Source organism: Girardinichthys multiradiatus, chromosome 23 (genome assembly GCF_021462225.1).
Source record: "Girardinichthys multiradiatus isolate DD_20200921_A chromosome 23, DD_fGirMul_XY1, whole genome shotgun sequence".
NCBI classification, from domain to species: domain Eukaryota; kingdom Metazoa; phylum Chordata; class Actinopteri; order Cyprinodontiformes; family Goodeidae; genus Girardinichthys; species Girardinichthys multiradiatus.
The window spans coordinates 38,826,168-38,844,922 of record NC_061815.1 but is presented as its reverse complement, the minus strand read 5'-3'; the positions used below and the strand labels follow the sequence as shown (position 1 = coordinate 38,844,922).

The 18,755-nt window shown below is 39.5% G+C and overlaps 2 protein-coding genes across 5 annotated transcripts in view; one reads left to right on the top strand and one right to left on the bottom strand.

Annotated features, from left to right (window-relative positions):
• Positions 1-3,868, top strand: part of srpx2 (sushi-repeat containing protein X-linked 2) — a 15,419-nt gene extending 11,551 nt beyond the window's left edge. Inside the window, exons 8-10 of the mRNA XM_047353132.1 lie at positions 827-960; positions 1,043-1,164; positions 2,980-3,868. Of these exons, the coding sequence (XP_047209088.1) occupies positions 827-960; positions 1,043-1,164; positions 2,980-3,160 (437 nt within the window). The 3' untranslated portion in view covers positions 3,161-3,868. The remainder of the gene's footprint in view (positions 1-826; positions 961-1,042; positions 1,165-2,979) is intronic.
• Positions 3,571-18,747, bottom strand: sytl4 (synaptotagmin-like 4). 4 transcript variants are annotated; one of them, XM_047353127.1, is made up of 18 exons: positions 18,606-18,747; positions 18,473-18,521; positions 17,179-17,371; positions 15,419-15,634; positions 12,042-12,151; positions 11,840-11,951; positions 11,568-11,735; positions 10,919-11,030; positions 10,747-10,837; positions 10,572-10,672; positions 9,432-9,524; positions 8,932-9,098; positions 8,479-8,581; positions 7,970-8,131; positions 5,181-5,286; positions 4,985-5,093; positions 4,699-4,907; positions 3,571-4,300 (listed from the first exon to the last, which is right to left on the bottom strand). In XM_047353127.1, exons 3-18 carry the CDS (start codon positions 17,295-17,297, stop codon positions 4,152-4,154), a joined length of 2,127 nt encoding a protein of 708 aa, XP_047209083.1. In that variant the 5' UTR covers positions 17,298-17,371; positions 18,473-18,521; positions 18,606-18,747; the 3' UTR covers positions 3,571-4,151. The 4 variants fall into 4 exon arrangements, with proteins under 4 accessions (XP_047209083.1, XP_047209086.1, XP_047209087.1 ...); XM_047353130.1 differs by having other exon boundaries at positions 10,578-10,672; XM_047353131.1 differs by lacking the exon at positions 11,568-11,735.
• Positions 18,748-18,755: the final 8 nt, after the last annotated feature.

Below are 18,755 nucleotides of genomic sequence, written 5' to 3'. Positions count from 1 at the left end.
AGCATGATGCTGCCACCAACATGTTTCACAGCGGGGGAAGGTGTGTTCATGATGATGTGCAGTGATATATTTCCATCATACATGTTTTGCTTAAAAGGTTAATGTTTGGTCTCACATGTTTGCTGTGTCCCTTAAATGGCCAGTGACAAACAAACAGACATGCAAGTCATGCAAATAAATTACTTTGCACTTCTTTCAACAATGGCTTTCCTCTCGCTACTCATCTTTATAGTGCATGACTTGTTCTGTTGACAGATTCATCCACCTTAGCTGTGGATCTCTGCAACTCCTCCAGAGTTACCATGAAGCTCTTGTCTGCTTCTATAATTAATGCTCTCCTTGCTTGGCCTGGCCTGAGCGTTTAGGTAGACGGGCAGATCTTGGTTTACAATTGTGTGATAGTCTTTATCTTTAACAGCTGGTGGCTTGAACAGCTCTCAGTGAGATGTTCAAGGCTTAGGATATTGTTTTATAACCTAACTCTGCTTTAAACTTCTCTACAACTTTATCTCTGACCTCTCTGCTGTTTCTTCTTCTTCAGGATGCTGTTTGTTCTCTGTTGTTCTCTAAGAAACCTTTGTGGTCTTCAGAGAACATCTGGATTTACACTAAGATTCAATTAGAAACAGTCAGACTACTAATTGAGCTCTAAAGAAAATTTGTTGCACTGTTTTAATGAAGGGTTTCAGAGTAACAGAGGCTGAATGCAAATTTTAGGTACAAATACAAAGTTCGAGGAGTATAAATAATTTTGAAAGCTTTGGTAGAGTTGTGAAAGCAAATTATTTGCATACTGTCGGTTATCATTTGACTTATCATTTTGAAGCGATGGAGTTTAAATTCAGTATAAAGACAGCTTCAGCTCTCCTGGACCAGTTCTATGAAAAGAGGAGGCTGCTGATCATGTCGGCGCCCAACATATCCGACTCGGACTACCAGCTACAGAACATCATGATACAAGTGAGGAAACATCGCTTTGCGTTCATGATCCTTTCTACTGTGATTTACATGGGTGTAATGAAAAGACGCTTCCCTTTCCCAGAAATCTGATTGTGGATTGGACCTTCGACATGTCACAGTGATTGAACTCCTGGGCTCTCCGCCTCGTGAGACGGGACGCATCAAAGAAAATCTGCTTCAGTCTGAAGTCATCGAGGGTTTGAGGTGAGGCTGGTTGTGGTTCATTCTGAGAAACCCAGCTTATTAAGAGAAAAAAAAGTTATATGAATACTTGTTTTGTTACAAGTAAGGAGTATTTTTACTTTACCATTTTAATGTCAGGAGACTGCTCCTTTAAAGAAAGAGTCTGAGTGTCTTTAAATGGAAAAAATAAAGTTTTAATGTATGGTATCTACAAAGACACATCATTAAAAACAAGTTTCGGTCTCCTGATGTTTTTTTCTCCATTTTGCACAGAAATACCCAAAAACAGAAGCTTATTCCTCTTAGAAAAACCACATGCACAAATTTCTTTCCAACAACTGTGTAAGTTGAGAATGGAGCCCCTCTCAATTTTTCCAGACTGGAAAATCTCTCTACATTCAGTCTTTACCCTGACTCAGGACTGAACACTGAGAGAGTGTGGTAGTTAGGGGAAGATGCTTGAGAATTAGGAATCATAAAAGGACTAAACTCTGTCTAACATGTCTGAATTGGGGTCATGGGGTCATCAACAAGAAGATACAAGTAGATATTAGGGATGCACCAATATCAAAATTCAGGCCGATATCGGTGTCAGGTATTAATATCGCTTTTATGGCCAATAACTGATAGTTATATATATCTCACAAGCTTTTCAACAAGGTGAAAAAATGACCCCACAAACGACGGTGCCGTGGATGCTTTTAAGGGTTATCTGGGTCTCAAATGCCCATAGGAAGTTCTGTTTACCGGGCTGTTCCTTGTCACTGATCATCATAGAGAGGAAGGCGTCTGGTTTGGGAATCACGGGGTCTCATCTTTGCTTTCTGCAGATTATGCAGGTCTGTTTATGCAGTGGTTTCAAAAGCTTGAGAAGCAGATTATGTTGAGGGCCAAAAAAGATGAACAGGATAAAGGTTTATTCTTAAAAGTAAACTGCGCACCATAAATAACTTTTCCCTAAAGAATGTACCGCTGCAGCCAAGATGTTCTACGTTGGTCTCATATGACTTCAAACCATTTGTTAAATATTGCTTCAGCTTGTTTGTAGGAGCTTAGTCAAATAAACAGGCAGCAGCAGGTGGTGCATTTCTTTTTGCAGCCCTTCCATGCACAGTAAAGCAGGTCAAATTGCAATTGCAATACACAGCACGTGTTCAGGTCATGGTCTTTAATTTATGCGACTGTGAGGATTTTACCTAGAGAAAGTTTTTTTTTTTTTTAAGTACTTATAGAGAGGGTAAAGTTATACAGCATTTTCTCTATTTTCAGTTTGCAAGACTTCAGTGTAAAATATTTAGTCTGCCATCTTAGAGCTACATGATTTCAGGAAGAAAATTTGAGATTCAATTACTGAAAACAGCAAGAAGGTTTATGATCAACTTTAATTTTCTGGACTCCCCATCACCAATTAAAGAATACCCACCACTCTTTGAGCTTTAGCATCTTAGCCACTAAAGAAATACACCCCACGTTGGCCTTAATGGTAGAGATCATCCAACTAAATATATTATTCATATGCACAGCTTCAATACCTGACTGACACTTGTACAATAGTATTCTACTAAATATTGCACCCAAGCAGTCCTTTGCCTTGTGATATTGCAAAGATGATTGTGAGCTCTAAAATGTACACCAATGTAAACAAATGCTGCATCATTAGCAGCTAAATACTCTGCACCAAATAGCTTATTTGCATTTCTAACTTAAATGGCAGGTCATCACCTCCTCCTGCAGCAACTATTTTCTAAGCTATGTCTTGAAATAAGGTGAGACGGATTTCTCAAATCATGAAACTAGACTTTGCTCGTTAACTTCTTGCATTGTTTCCCTCTATAGGCAAGCATACAGAATCTCCCGATCCTATTTCAGCATGGTGCTGCTGGACGAACTTGGTGTTGACAGAGAACGCTTCATTGTCCCGGTATCATCGGAGGAGCTGTTCTCCTACATAGACAGTTTCGTGCTGGAAGAGGAGGAACGGGAAAGGCTGGAGGTCCACAGAGATTTCTGTGACTAACTTATTAAAGCTCTCTGGCTGCCACAGCAACACAGTCATCTTTAATAGTAAGATGAGATGTGGAGGGACAAATGTGAAAACAGCCCAGAGGGAGATTAAAGACGAGGGCAGCTCCTCATGTTTAAATTTGCACAACACTGAAGTGCCGGCACTATTTGCTCAATGTAAAAATCAGCTGAGGGGCATGAAAGAAAGAGCTTATTTTTACCTAATTTCAGCAGAAAATTCAGGTCTAACATTAGTGAAGTAACATCTTTTATTGCAAGAAATCTAGAAAATGAAACCTATTCCACTTTTATGTCATGTTCACATATTAAATCCCAAAGGTAACTCCAGTTTACCAGTAACTGAAGCTCTAAAAGAAAAAAGACCAGTTGGCTACTAATGGATAATAAAAGTGGAGACGAGGACATGATGGGTTTAACTTTTATTGGCTCAACAGATTATTCAAGGCAACCTTGAGTTTAATGTGACTGATAATGCTCCAACACAAAAGTTTAACAAACATTTAAAACAGTCATTTAATTTCTTCAATAAGACCTTTAATTGAATTTGTATAAATATAAGTGTATTAAAGCACAGTTGTGCACATTTAGTATAACAGTTTTATCCAAACCCAGAATTCTCCATATTACCAGTTTATAATGAATTGTTTTCCTTCATAGTGTTCTTCTGTAAACTATTATAAAGACAAGTGTGAAAAATTAAGACACATCTGTGCTGTGCATGTTTTTAAATTGTAATAAGACATGGTCTCAGTTTGAAAAGTGACTTAGTGTTAAGCTTTGGCACATTTTCAAAAGTAACACCAATCAGGAGTCGGCAGGTTGAACTGAATCCAGTACAGGTAGGGAGGTGTGAGCAGACTGTGAATATAGCAGCAGAAGAGCTTCTGCTCAGATAAATTTGGGCTAAGCAGTGAATCCATAGACTCATGTTTGTCTCTGAAGCCAGAGCTTCTCAGATCATTTTCAGCTTCTCAGTTCTGTTCTCATTTAGCTTTGGTCTTTCCCATTGTGGAACGCAGTGGAAGAGTGCCCTCTGCCCAAGAGTCGGGGTACTGCATCATCTTCTGCCACAGATTGATCTCCTCTCCGACAGATTCTGGTTCCACTTCTTCTTTTCCTATTTTTACAGTGCCTGCAGTGTGAAGATTACAGATTGCTGTTATTATCCATGATAGAAAAATTCCTTCAACTCTTCTTATGTTTACTCAAGTAAAACAGCAGTGATGTGCTGCAGAAGTGATGATTTGAACTAGAATGGAAAATTTGGACCTATATACAATGTTCTTTCCATTGTACTAAAAGTAATAAAAAAAAAGCTTGTCTTTAAAAAATGTTCAGGTCTTGGTATGAATCATGAAACAGGTTTTGCTTGTATTAATTCTCTTTTTACATCCTGAAATCATTTGCAACAATGTATGCAACAGTTAATCTGAAGTCTGAGTTGGTAAAACCAAATAAAAAATGAAACAAAGTTCTGGTTGTTTTTCCTGAACTTCCTTGTTGAGCTGAAAACAAACATCAGTTTTTTACCTTTTCCTGAGCTGAGGCAGACTCCTCCCAGGAACTCATTGCTCAGCATGGCCTCTCTGTCCCACACAGTCAGCTCCAGGCACATCCCTCTCAGCTGCTCCAGACTCAGCTCTTTATACACAAACGTGGTGTTATATTGGGGATTCAGGTTCTTCTTCACTATGGCAGTCTTCCTCTTTGTGCTCTTTGGCTTAGCTGGGAACAAGTGCCTGCAGAGCCACGAATACAAAGTCTGTTTATAAAGAAATGTTTGTTTCAAACAAAGTTGTAAGGGCGTATAACGTACCCTTTCACAAAGCTGTCAGATGTGCCTCCTGGTTTCATTGCCATCAAGTTCTTTGCTTCTTTAATCAAGACATGCAGTTCTCCACCTTCTTCAGGTGGCGCCATTTTGCCTGAAGATAAAAAAAACAAACTGATACTAAGAATGTTGAAGCATATTGAAACAGTCTAGAGCTAAAGGCAAGCTTCTGACACTTTACCTTTGACTTTTTCTGCTGTTGTCTTTTTAGGTGTAACATATTTCAGTGAGATCACCAGCTCTCCCTTGTACTGAGCAAACGGTGAAGCTTGTACAGCAGAGCCCATCTGTTCAACAAAAGTCAGATACATTTAGGAATCAGGACATGAAAACAGTCAAACTAAAATATTAGGTTCATCAGCACTGGGTGGCTCAGGCTGGTACAATTATTATTAAACAGAAAAATACACAGAATAAAAACATTAAGTATTAAATATTTCATGTACACAGCTTTACGTGAATTCGGTTGCAACAGTTGAATACTAAATATTCAGTGTTTCTCTGTTAACGCTGTCCTTAAAGCTGATCAGTAGCTTTAGCTTGTTTTTGCTACATTCACTTTACAAGTTAGGTTGTTCAACTCCTGGACTGTTGAGACCAGAGGTCAGTACTATGAAGACAGATCTGGTTCAACCAACCCAAACTCTAAAGATCTCAGTGAGATTACAAAGCAGGTTCTAGAAACTCCTTTAAAGATTCATTTTCCTCTTTTAAATCTTCTGCTCCACGGCTAAATAGCATCTAATAAGATTATATTATGACAGATTTATTTCCAAGGCAGATAGGCCCAAGACTGCGCCAATTCAAAGCGAACAAGGGTGGGATTACAATTAAGAAATTATTTCTAATTGGTTTATTTAAAATAAATGATCTAATACTTTATAAAGACTTAGGTTTGATGGCAGACATTGCTCCATCTAATTGCTCCATTATTCTGCTGCCTGTGATGACGAGCACAAACATACTGAAGGTTCTTCCTCTAACGGAGAAATTAAGCTTAAATCTCAATTTTGTAGTCATACTCTTAACTATTTAAGGTCATATTTACACCAAATAACATGCAAAGATAAAAACAATGTTCAAGTTTATTCTCTGTCACACATGCTCTCAAATATAAAGCATTGTCATAGGTGGCCTATAATTTTAAAGATCTTGGAAGAAGTCTAAATATAACAAAAAAAAAAACTATGGCTGCAGTGAGGAATGGATCACTGGCAGGAAAACCTTGATTTCAGAAGCATTTAATAAGGCAAAAAAAGTACCGTATTTTCTGCACTATAAGGCGCACTTAAAAACCATTAATTTTCTCAAAAAATGACAGTGCGCCTTGTAATCCGGAGCGCCTTATATATGGATCAATTGGTTAATTGGTTGATCCATACTGGTTGTACACGGCGCTCTGTCAAAATGTTTCAGTACGACTGGTAAACTACAAAGCCGCACCGCTTGCAGCATTACGGCTACCGTAGTCAGGGGCGTCGCCGAAGTAATAGCGGTAAACACCTGTACTGTGCTTACTCCTAGTCCAACACCACTTGTGTTTGTATAACGACCCCAAAATTGCACCTTTCAAGAGACACGCTTACGATGCTGAGTTCAAACTCAAGGCTGTCAGCTACGCAGTCGAACATGGGAATAGAGCAGCAGCGAGAGAATTCAACAGTTAACGCTACTATATTGTGAATGTTCTAACGTTTGATTTAGTGCATCAAACTGTTTCTTTTACGTGTTTACTGAATCAGGGAAAAGTTTCCTTTCACGTTTTAACTAACGTTTGATTTCAACTTCAACTTCATAGACTCCAATGCATTCCTAACGTGTGGTTGGCTCTATTCAATAGATTTCTATGTAGAGGAGACCTTACCATGAGAGTGAATGGAGTTATCAGAACGCTGGTTTGTAGTGTATTAATAAAGTTTGACTGACTGACTTATCTGACTGTTTTGTTGATATTCTCTTTAGCACAGCTCCATCTAGTGGATGCATAACGCAACCCCAGTCAAACGTTTGACTGCAGTAGCTTCTATTCTATGCGCCTTATAATCCGGTGCGCCTTATAGTGCGGAAAATACGGTACCTGGTAACCTGGTGGTTAACATGACTGAATTAAAGTCTATGCAGGCATATCTAGAGCTATGATCTCTTCTGAACAAAAGTTCTGTTAATGAGTTAACTGCAGTTGTGTAACTGAGGAAGCTTCGCATCACTGATTTAGTGTTTTTTCCATTTACTCAGGGCAGCATCTGGTTTAAGACAGCAGTTTGTGTGGACATTTTATCTGGGAACCTAATCGGAACCAGAGCAGGTTAGGTCTCCACATACATTAAAAGATTTATGGACTCAAGTAAGAAGTGTTTACTAAGTACTTAGAGCTCCTACCCATGTTTCTTAAGAATATTCTAGACTTTTCCAAACTCAGATTTCCAAATGATCAGACTTTTTTCAGGCAGTAAAAAACTTGACAAAATATGGCAGGTATTTCTACAGTGGTCAGGGTTTGAATAGGAATCGCAAAAAACCAGAGGATGAATGAATGAACGAACAAACGGATGGAACGGCTGGTGAATGGATGGATGGATGGATACAACATTTAGATCAGATAGAATAAGAAAGCCTGGAAATGCAAATCTTTTTTCAAAACTAGTATTATAACCAGACCTGGAAATGTTTTTCAATCGGATTCCATAACTTTCCAGACTGTACAGGAAACCTGAGTATAGGCCTCAGGTCAGCAGCAGGTTTTAGAGCAACCTTAGAAACGGTTGCCCTAAAAAGAGTTGGAGGCTGGTTTCTGGACTTCAGTTTCTTTTGCCACGGGTGTTTTGAGTTACAGGTAGGATGTGAGTTTAAGTCTTTGAAAAACACTTAATTTTGTTGAAGATAAACATTACATTTAACTACATAAACAACAACAACACTATCATTCACCAGAAGATAGGTTTTCGGGATAAAGTCAGTATTTCCGTCTACCTTTCCCATGAGAGCCATTTGTTCCTCACGTCCTGACTCGAGGTCTTTGCAGTCCAGAAGGACTTCCACCTCTCCCAGAAAGGCGTTCCGGCTGAGGCGACCATTATGCCAGACTGATATCAGCAGGGTGCGGGTGACCAGCTGAGAACGGCTGATGGAGTACTGACAAAGAAAAATGCGATAAATAAAGGCTTGTCTGCGGAGGAGGAGATAACAGATTGTGCATATAGAATCACCAATTAAGAGCTCATAAACTTGCACTTAAAATTCTAAATAATTTTTAATTCAAAAACGATTTCTATAGATCATTTCCCTGTAACCAGCTCTGTTTGTGTTTAAGCTGCCTGCAGTGGAAGCTGGACAGAAAATCAATATTTGACAATAGCTGTACTTATCTGCAATGTAAATATAGATTCCAAGGTCACTGTGGGTGCGGTCATTAGTTGAAGCAGGAACAGTGTAAGAAAACTAACCAAGGAGTGTTACTCAAACTACAAGGCAAGATTCACCTTTATAGTTTCATTGTAGACTGGGTTGATGGTGTTTTTCTTTACGCTGGTTTTCCTCTTGCTCTGACGTGATTTGTGTGGGAGCAGATAACATTTCACATAACTGAAACGTAAAAAGAGAAAGGGATAAAAGAAGTTTATATTTTACCAAGGTACAACTACTGGTCTTCTGCATTTCCTGACTAAATGCTAAGACTGTTGACATACAATTTCCTGTGAAGTTTAGCTAATCACCAGTGGGATGCAAGAATCGAGGCTGTGTAAACAGAACAGCCTCTTATCTAAACTGATCAAAGCTGTGTGGGAACATCACTAGGAGGGGTGTGTGCACATCAAAAATGTACAAAGACGCCATCAGTCTTCCTCTTCAACAACTTAGGATAACATTTCTTACATTTTCTGTGCGATGTAGACACACAGCACAGCAATACGTGGCAGAAGTTTAAAACTCACGGGTTGGTAAGCAGCCGTGATGCGTCGCCGTAGGCCAGACCCTGGCACTGCTTGATGAACACATGGAGGCTCTGTGTGTGTTCATCGTATTTCACAGAGAAGATGACATCACCGCTCACCTCCACGCTGTCAAAGTCTCCAGATTCGCTGTAAATACTCATAATGCTCTGCACATACAGATGTGAGGAATCATTAATAAAGTCTGCATTTACTCCAAGCACATTTTAAAATAAACGTTGATTTTTTGATCAGACCTTTCCTAAAGGCCTAATATTTTTTTCTTATTGTCCAAATCCAGTTTAGACATGTTTGAATTGGCCATTTAAGAGTCTTTGTTTTAAAAAAAAAAACAACAAAAAAAGTCTTTGATGACTTTCTACATCAGTTCAGGACTTCTTAACTTGAGACAGGAAATCCTGAGATGAAAGATGCTCATTTAGATTAGTTGAAATCATTAAAGCAACAAGCTGCTCTGCACGCTGTAGGAAATGCACGGATACCTTTGAACTCTGCAGACTGGAGGTACTCATAGCAATCGACATTTTATGAAAGTTAACCAAGCGATCGATATCTTCTTCCTCCTCTTCATCCTCCTGTGTAGCCATAAAAACATTCAAATATACAGAACAGTCACTTTACACTTGATGCCATTATATGTCAGTTGCAGCTTGTATGACCCAGCTTGGGTTGAGTAAAGCTTGAATTTGTGTGTTCATTTATGCTTCAGTTCTATCGGTTAATAAATGACCTCTTAGATTAGAATAAATATTCAAATGACCTTCATCAAGTAAAACAAAACAAATGGGAATGTCCTAATCCAATCATAAGTATTCCATGGCTAAGAAGAAGGCCTTTTTAAATGGTTGAATCAGAGTCCCTGACCAAATTAAACTCCTGATACTTGTTGGAGGACAGCTGTTAGTATTTATGTGAGCTTCAGCCCCTGTGAGCCAGCAGTTAGTCTTGAGCTGATTCATTCATTTCTTTTCAGATACTCTAATCTATTGTTGCTTGAACGGATGGTTTTCTTGTTTTAGATTTCTGTGTTCATTAATGTTATTTACACGTCTTAATGCATTACGTATAATCTTACATATTTTAATACTGGTGTAACACTGTGTTGCTAACCTATTGTGCCATCTCCTATTTTGTTTATGCTTTGTAAAAGAAGGAGAAGCAAGCTGCAAGCTTATTGAGAATTTTTACCCTACTTTGTGTTGTCAGAACACAAAGTCATAAAAGTGGAGAAACTGAACCAAAATGTGGTTAATCAGTCAGTTTGATCTAAGGATAGGGGAGAAAGACTATTTTCACAGCGTCAGCCATGTTGGTTTGTTTACCTTTTTTCTCTTCTTTTTGTAGAATATATTTTAAAAAATGTTTGATCTAAAGCATTTAAATATTACAAAAAAAAAAAAAACAACAACCCAAAAACCAAAAAAAAATAAGTCTGTAAAGGAGTAATTACTTTTTAACAGCACTATAAACCTCAATGAAGACTTGGCAGCAAAAACTTAATTATCCTAAATGATAGAGACTGGTATCATGAACAGAAATACCTGATCGAGACATGCCTAGGATAGAAATTCTATAAAAATGATTCTATTAATGTTGGTAATATTCACATTAGCCTCACTCCCCTGTACCTGCACGTCTAGGCCTGGTACTGAGCGGCTTCGCTTGCCCATTGAGGCCGCGGATTCGTCACATCCATCGCGTAGGTCAAATGTCGATAAACATTCTGCAGAAAACATATAAACAGCAATGCAATAAAAGTATTAAAATCAACAATATTTTTTGTAAATAAAGAAGAACCTGTAGGTTTTGGGGGCAGTCTGACGCTTTTCTTGAAGAGTCGTTCAACTTCCAGGTCTAAGCTCACATTGAGGGGTTTCACGTCCACAGCCTCCAGAGACAAAAACAGGAAGTACTATTAGAGACAGAACAACATCATCCAATCGTTTAAGATGAACAGAAAGGTCCTTACAGAGCTGGTGCTTGAGCTGACGCTTTCTGTGATAACAACGTCTGCTTTAACTGGCACCATCAGACTGGAAGCACTGGATGCTGCTGGGCTGGAGGGAGCTGAGCTGTGAGCTCTGAAGGTAAAAAGAAATCTATTGAAAGAAATACTTTTAAAATGTGCAACTTTATTTTACTCTCTAAACACAAAACAACAAATAAAAACGTCTGAAGTTAAGCATCATTGGTCAAACACTGGGGTTTGTGAGCTCTACTAATAATAAAAAAAATAATTAACAGTCCTGAACTTTAATTAGCTTACCTAGACATTCCAGAACTTTAAGCCTTACTTGTTGTTAAATTTGGGAAATGTGTTGTAGTTGAACCCAAAACTCTGATTGGACTTGTTTTTATGATTCAGCTTAAATTCATGCATCGTAAAAATAGCAACAGTTGTTTGTCACCATCCTTACATTTCAGTGGTAAAATACAGTATGATGCCCTGCAAACCACTTACTTGTACGCCTTGTGGCAAGGCTTCACTGCCACATGTTTGAGTTGCAGGTTAAATCCTATTACCTAAAGTACATTTAGGTAATACGAGTTAAGACTTTAGTTTCTACTTCACGTTTTATTTAGAGGCTAGTCTAAACAGTGTCAGATTGTGAATTTACCTCAGTTGCTCAGGAGTGGCCCGGCCAGATTCAGTCTCAGTTTTACTGCTAATGATACTGACGTTTTCTGCAGACTCTGTGTCACTGTGGGGAGGCTTTGTAGAAACATTATCCTTTGGTTCAAGAGATTCCCTTGAAGCAATAGATCCTGAATGATCACTTGACTGACTGTCAATGAAAATGTAACATAACTGTGAAATATTTCTGTGTCTTCTGAAAACCTTGCTCCAATCCTATAAACAGAAATAAATTGATAAAGAATGAAGACTCACTCTGTGTTAACATGCAGATTTTTCTGTCTGGGCAGAGGCACAGGTTTAGGAGGAGCTGCCAGTTCTTCAGTACTTCTCAAGAGCTTTTCTCCTGTTGTTTCACGCTTCCTAACTATAAACATAAAATGAACTGTTCAGTTAACTCAATCAGAAACAGTCACAGCCATTGAAGCTCATGCCTACTTCCTGTTCTTGTACCAACCTGCTGGTCTCTTTTTCAGGGAGACCCTCACAAGATCATGTCCAGGATTCATAGAGAAACGATTAAGTTTTTGGTCGTAGAACCAATCACTCGTCCTCTTCTTCACCTCCCTGGAATTTATTACAAATACATTTACAGAAGCGTGGAAATAAGAATTTAAACACATTTAACATGAATATAATGTTAGTAAAACAATAGCAGCAAGGCTTCCAATACTAGTAGTGATTGACTGAAGTGCAGCAGTGTCACAATTAGACAAGGAAAAATAAAACATTTCATTAGAAATATGGCAGCAGGGATTGATGATACAACTTCCACCCAACACTCTTTTGCTCTAAACATCCAATAATATCAATGCCGAGTTGCAACATAGCAGCACCTTCTTCAGTGGCTGTGACCAACCATGCTTCCAATTTTTATTTTTCCAAAGATTGTGCTTCTAGCTCAGGCCTCACCTGTTTCTCTCCTAGATGAAGCCACTGACACCTATAGCTGCCTTTAATTCTTTGCTTTTAATTTAACATAGAAAGTACTCCTGGACTAATACTTTATTTTGTGTGTGTTGTGCGTCTGGCTCTGTCCTTTAAATCCCTAAGTCGGGTTTCTTCCTCTTCAAAAGGGAGTTGTTCCGCTCCACTGTCACTAGATGCATGTACCAAAGAAAACTCACCCATCAGTCCTCAATGACTATAGACCTGTTGCCCTGACATCTTACATCATGAAGGTCCTAGAGAGACTCCTGTTGGCCCACCTGAGTAAGCAAACAGTAAACCATCAAGACCCCTTTCAGTTTGCTTATCACTGTGGAGTTGGAGTTGAAGATGCCATCATACACCTGCTTCAACAAACCCACTGTCATCTGGACAAAGTCAGTAGCACTGTGAGGATCATGTTCTTTGATTTCTCCAGTGCATTTAATACAATCCAACCTGATTTGCTTTGTCAGAAACTCCAGAAGACTCAGGTGGAGGCCTCAACAATCTCCTGGATCAAAGACTACCTGACAAACAGACCACAGTTTGTGAGACTGAAGGGTTATGAGTCTAACCAGGTAGTCAGCAGCACAGGAGCACCACAGGGGACTGTACTCTCACCATTCCTTTTCACTCTGTACACCTCAGACTTCCAGTACAAGACAGACTCTTGTCATCTGCAGAAATACTCGGATGATTCTGCAGTCGTGGGGTGGATCAGAGATGGACAAGAAGCTGAGTACAGGAAGGTGGTGGACCGCTTCGTGGCATGGTGTGGAAACAATCATCTCATTTTGAACGTGACTAAAACAAAGGAGATGATTGTAGATTTTAAGAGAAACAGGAATAAGTCAAAAACTATTTCTATCATGGGAGAAGAAGTGGAGGTGGTGGAGGAGTATAAATACCTCGGTGTTCACCTGGACAACAGATTGGAGTGGAGATGCAACTGTGAAGCCATCTACAAGAAGGGACAGAGCAGACTGTACTTCTTGAGGAAGCTTAGGTCCTTTGGTGTTTGCAGCAAGATGCTGCATATCTTCTATAAGTCTGTTGTGGAGAGTGTGATCTCTTCTGCCATCATCTGCTGGGGAAGCAGCATCAGAACCAGGGACTTAAAAAAGCTCAACAAGCTGATAAAGAAGTCTGGTTCTGTTCTGGGGACTCCTCTGGAACCTCTGGAGATCATTGTGGAGAGAAGGATTCTTCATAAAATGAAGAACATTATGGAGAACCCTGAGCATCCTCTTCATGAAACTGTCCTACAACAACAGAGTGTCTTCAGTCAGAGGCTTCTTCAGATCTGCTGTAAGACGGAGCGCTACAGGAGATCCTTCCTGCCCACAGCCATCAGCATCTACAACGGCTCTTTGAAGAAACCTTCATAATATGAGCTATAACAACATTTAATTTCCCTTTGGGATTAATAAAGTATTTTTGAATTGAATTGATTGAATTTAGTGTCAGGGACTAATGGAAAATGAACAACTGGATGCTGTCAGCTGGCCTCCCTTCGATAGAAGACATTTTACCAACTGAGATTACAAATTGAATTTGACTGCGTTGTAATAGGATTGCATTGGAAAGTACCAGCCAAATTTGAACCTGTCCTTATCACTGGTTTGATATTACTTGGATCTTTGTCCTACCTTGAGATGGCATGTGATGTGAAAAGGCGTTATACAAATAAACTGAAATAAAAAGGTAAGACACTATGCTCTACGTTTTTTCTACAGTAATAAAATCTTGTGTCTACAACCGTTTGTATACACATTTAAATATTTTTCCAAGTAAAGACAGATAATACCAAGAAGTAAACACCCATATAAACAGTTACATAACGCCCATCACACTTTGCATGTCAGACTTCATTCCAGTGAATCTTCCTCCACACACAGTGGTAATCAAGACGATAGACAAGACAGAGATCTGCAGAGTCCCAGTGGCTCACATAAAACATGAGGACATTTACTTAGGGTGTATTCACACTTGCCACTTTTGGTCCGCTTTAAATGGACCAGAGTTCGTTTCCCCCCTTAGTCCGGACCTTTTGTGCAGGTGAGAATACACTCAAGCTAACCCTGGTCCGGACCAAATAACCGGGCCGAGAACCACTTTTTGAGGTGGTCTCGGTCCGCTTCCAAACGGACTCTGGTGCGGTTCGCTTATGGTCTGAATACAAACCGGTCCCAATCCGAACCAACTCCAAAAAGCGTACGTCTCTTTGGACATAAAAAGCCACCGTAGCCGGTAGCAAAGCTGTGTGTTGTAAGGTAATCATATCTGATAAGCTGTGTGTTGCTTAGCAACGCTACTGGCTTGTTGTGGGACAAGGCACGTAGAGAACGTCGGCGTTCAGCACGTATTCCCCGACGGGGTTCGAAAATTATAAATGGAACGTCTCAAAGTCTGTGTTGAATGAGCTGCTCTTCACCCTCACAATAATATTGCAGCTTTAATAACGGCACAAATATGCAGAACAGAGGAGCTGCAGGCAGCACGTCTACAGCTGTTTTCCTACATTTCTGGGTCTGTGCTATGTCCCGCCCCCGTCATTTCTGTCCAATGGGAACAATGATTGTCGCCCGCGTGGCTTTGTTTACAAGTAATAGTTCACTTGCAAAGAGTACAATGTGAAAACAAACCGCACCAAATGAAAAAAATAAAGTTCGCTTTTGGTCCGGACCAAACAAGCGGACCAAAGGACTTTCCTGGTGTGATTACACCCTTAATGCACACTTATGCAAAAAGGAGTTAGGTTTATCACTGGTGACACGCCAGTTGGCTAAAAATGTATGTCTTCTCAAATCTTGAGAACGCTGGATGTGTTTTGAACAAGTGCAGTAATTGTAATGACTGCAGATATGTTACAATAAGGGACACTATGAAGAAAACATGTCTTACATTTCTTGGGTGCACACGCTGCACAGCCAGGATCCATTGGACAGGAATGTCTGGCAGTTTCGGCACACATAGTGATTGCACATTTTACACTGGTTGGAGAAAACCGGCAGACGACTCAGAGGCTCCTGGCATCGGCCACAGCTCCGCTCACTGTAATTTCCACTGCCACGTTTGGCCCCTTTCCTTTTGACTTCCAGCAACTCTTTCTTCAGCTTCCTAAGATAAAAAAAAAAAACCTTTAGCTCAACATTCATGGATATGCTTTCAATAAAGAAAAACTAACTATAACGGTATGGGTTTAAAAAAAAAAAATTGTATTACATCCCATTAATAAAAATGACCGTTTCATGGACAGGGAAAAAAAGTACATCCTTTAAAAAAATTGGAACATTGTGAAAGAGTTAAATATTTTGTTAGTCATTTTTTTGTTGTCATTTGATGATTATGAATTACAGATATTAAAAACCCCAAATTTAGGGTCTCAGAAAATTGAATTGAAAAAGAATAAAACAAAGAAACTCATGGTGTCACACCCAAATCAGCTGATTAACTCAAAACACCTGCAAAGGTTTCCTTAGCTTTTAAATAGCCTCTCAATTCTGGGTCAGTAGGCTACACAACCATGGGGGAGACTACTGAATTGTCTCATTGACTTCCTCTACAAGGAGGTGAGCCACAAAAGACCATTGCTAAAGAAGCTGGTTGTTGACAGTATCTTAACATATTCATAAAAAGTTGATGGGAAGGAAAATTGTGGCAGGAAAATTTGCACCTGCAACAGGGATGATCGCATCCTTGAGAAGATTGTCAAGCAAACTTCACAAGGAGTGGACTGAGGCTGGAGTCAGCACATCAAGAGCCACTACACACATCAAATTCTACACACGGGCTACAAGCATCTCACTCGAGCTAAGGAGAAAATGAACTGGACTGTTGCTCAGTGGTCCAGAGTCCTCTTTTTAGATAAAAGTAAAGTTTGCATTTCATATAAAAATTAAGGTCCCAGAGTCTAGAAGAAGAATGGAAAGGCAGAATCACTGTTGCTTGAAGTCCAGTGTGAAGTTTTTACAGTCAATCTTTTTGGAAAGCCATCAACAAAGCCATCTACCAGGAAATTATAGAGCACTTTGTGCTTTCTCCTACTGAAATGCTTTATGGAGAGGCTGATTTTCCAGCAGGACTTGGGACCTGCCCACACTGCCAACTGTACCAAAAGCTGGTTCAGTGACCCTGGTGTTACTATACCTGACTGGCAAACCTGGGATTCCATTGCACCTCAGCAGAACCACCATCCTCAGCTCCTCATCCCATAGCTTCATGCCACCCTGCATTAAAGCAGTACTTCATGCAGAAGGACCCCCAACCAAGTATTGAGTGCAAAGAAATTAAGATACTTTTCAGAAGCCTGATATTTCTGTTGAAAATATAGTCTTTTTACTGACCTTATGTAATATTTAAAATTTCTGACACTCAATTTTCATTTTTTAATTATCTGTAAACCATAATCGTCAAAATTACATGAAATAAAGGATAAGATAAGTTAGACGTTATTGATCTCACAATGGAGAAATTCACTTGTTACAGCAAGCTGAATTAAAAGGGGCTTAAAAATAAGAAAACCATGAACATGAATATTTGTTATGCAAGGTGAAGTAAATATACTAATACATATTATTTCCATGGCAATCTTTAAAATATAATTTATTGTGTTACAGGTGGAGCACAACACTAATGTTTAAATGTCCTTATACTCTTCTCACCTCACTCGTTGGTCTTCCACCATCCTCAGCTCCTGATCCCGTCGCAGCACTTCCAGGATGAGCTCTCGTTCCGAATCGGACAGAAAGCCCAGGTTGATCAAATCAGGAGCCGCCGGCATTGTGTCTTTAACCAAGAACCGTCAGCTCGGGAGAACTTGCTCGACCTTATGGATGGCGCATTGGTGCAGGAACCCTGAAGATAAGATGTACAGAGTTCACTGAAAGTTTGACTGAAACCTGCAAGTCAACTCAGCAGGATGTGGTATAATTAAGTCAAAAAACAGAAAAACAAAATGGAAGGTGTGTTTCATGCTATGAAGATTTAATCTCATTTTAAATTCCAAAAATATTTGTTTTCTGAGAAAATCTTGATATACCAAGACAGATTTGCCCACAACAGACTTGGGTCATAAATTCTTAAAAAGGGTCATACAGGCACACCGAAAAATGTATATAAATTAGTAAAAAGAAGCAGGACGCAGGAGGATTTAAAGATCCCACAGACATCGTCTGCTGAGGTTAAATGTTTTGACTAGTGAAGGCTAAAACAACATGAACTTGGCCATCATGGAGGGTTCCCACCCTTTAAGGATACAGAGAGCAGGGTGGAGTTCAGCAGCTTATCCATTAGTTTAAGCTCAACATCAGGCTTATAATAAGTCATGTCTCCATCTCAAACCAGGAGCTCCATTTAAAGTCTAAATTAAAGTAACAGAAAATGTGCTTGTTCTGTTTTTATTTTAACTGCATTAAAAAAAAAAACAACAAAAAAAACAGACGCCTTTTTCCTCATAGTTTGAATGCCAGCAGTTAAACAGTACCTGCAGAGCAACTTCTACAAGATAAATAAAGACTTTCAGGAACTGGTGGTTATAACAAAGGACAAGCAGCACTGCTGCGATTAATAAAGTTTATCAAGGTTTACCGTGATGCATATAGTACGTTAATACAACTATTGGCCTGTAAATAATGCAAAAAGAAACAGATTTAAACTCACAAGTGATTAAAAATGTTCGCACGGCCTTTAAAACTCGCCGGTTTAGGGTAAACATTTAGAAATGTCTCGATTAAATCCCGTTTCTGAAGCCCACCGTTAGCTTTTAACCGCAACAACGGTCGAATGTTGACGTAAGTTACGTTAGCAACTTAAAACCCAATTTAAGTTACAATAACTGTCCCCAACGACGTCAGGATCGAGTCCCACAGAAACAAGCAGAATCAAAAATCACTACAGTTACATCTCAGCGGTTAGAAAATGTCTAGAGTCGGGATAATTAGTGAGAATGAGACACACCTGTTGGTAAAAGTCGACCACAGTCCGCTGGCAGCGCTGACTCGGGTTACTATGGGAGACAGCGACAGGTCATTAAAAAACGGCTAAAAGCGAGGAGATAATCAGACAGTCCTGTAGCTAAAGGTAACCTTACTCTGCTTCACAGCCACGGTCATAACCGCACCTCCAGACTGATTAATATTCCTTTCTGCTCCAATGCCCCCCCCTCCTTGTTCTTCTTCTTCTCCTTCCTGCGCTGCGGGATCCGAACCACTGCCCGGAAGGTAAAGGAAAGTTTGCTGCA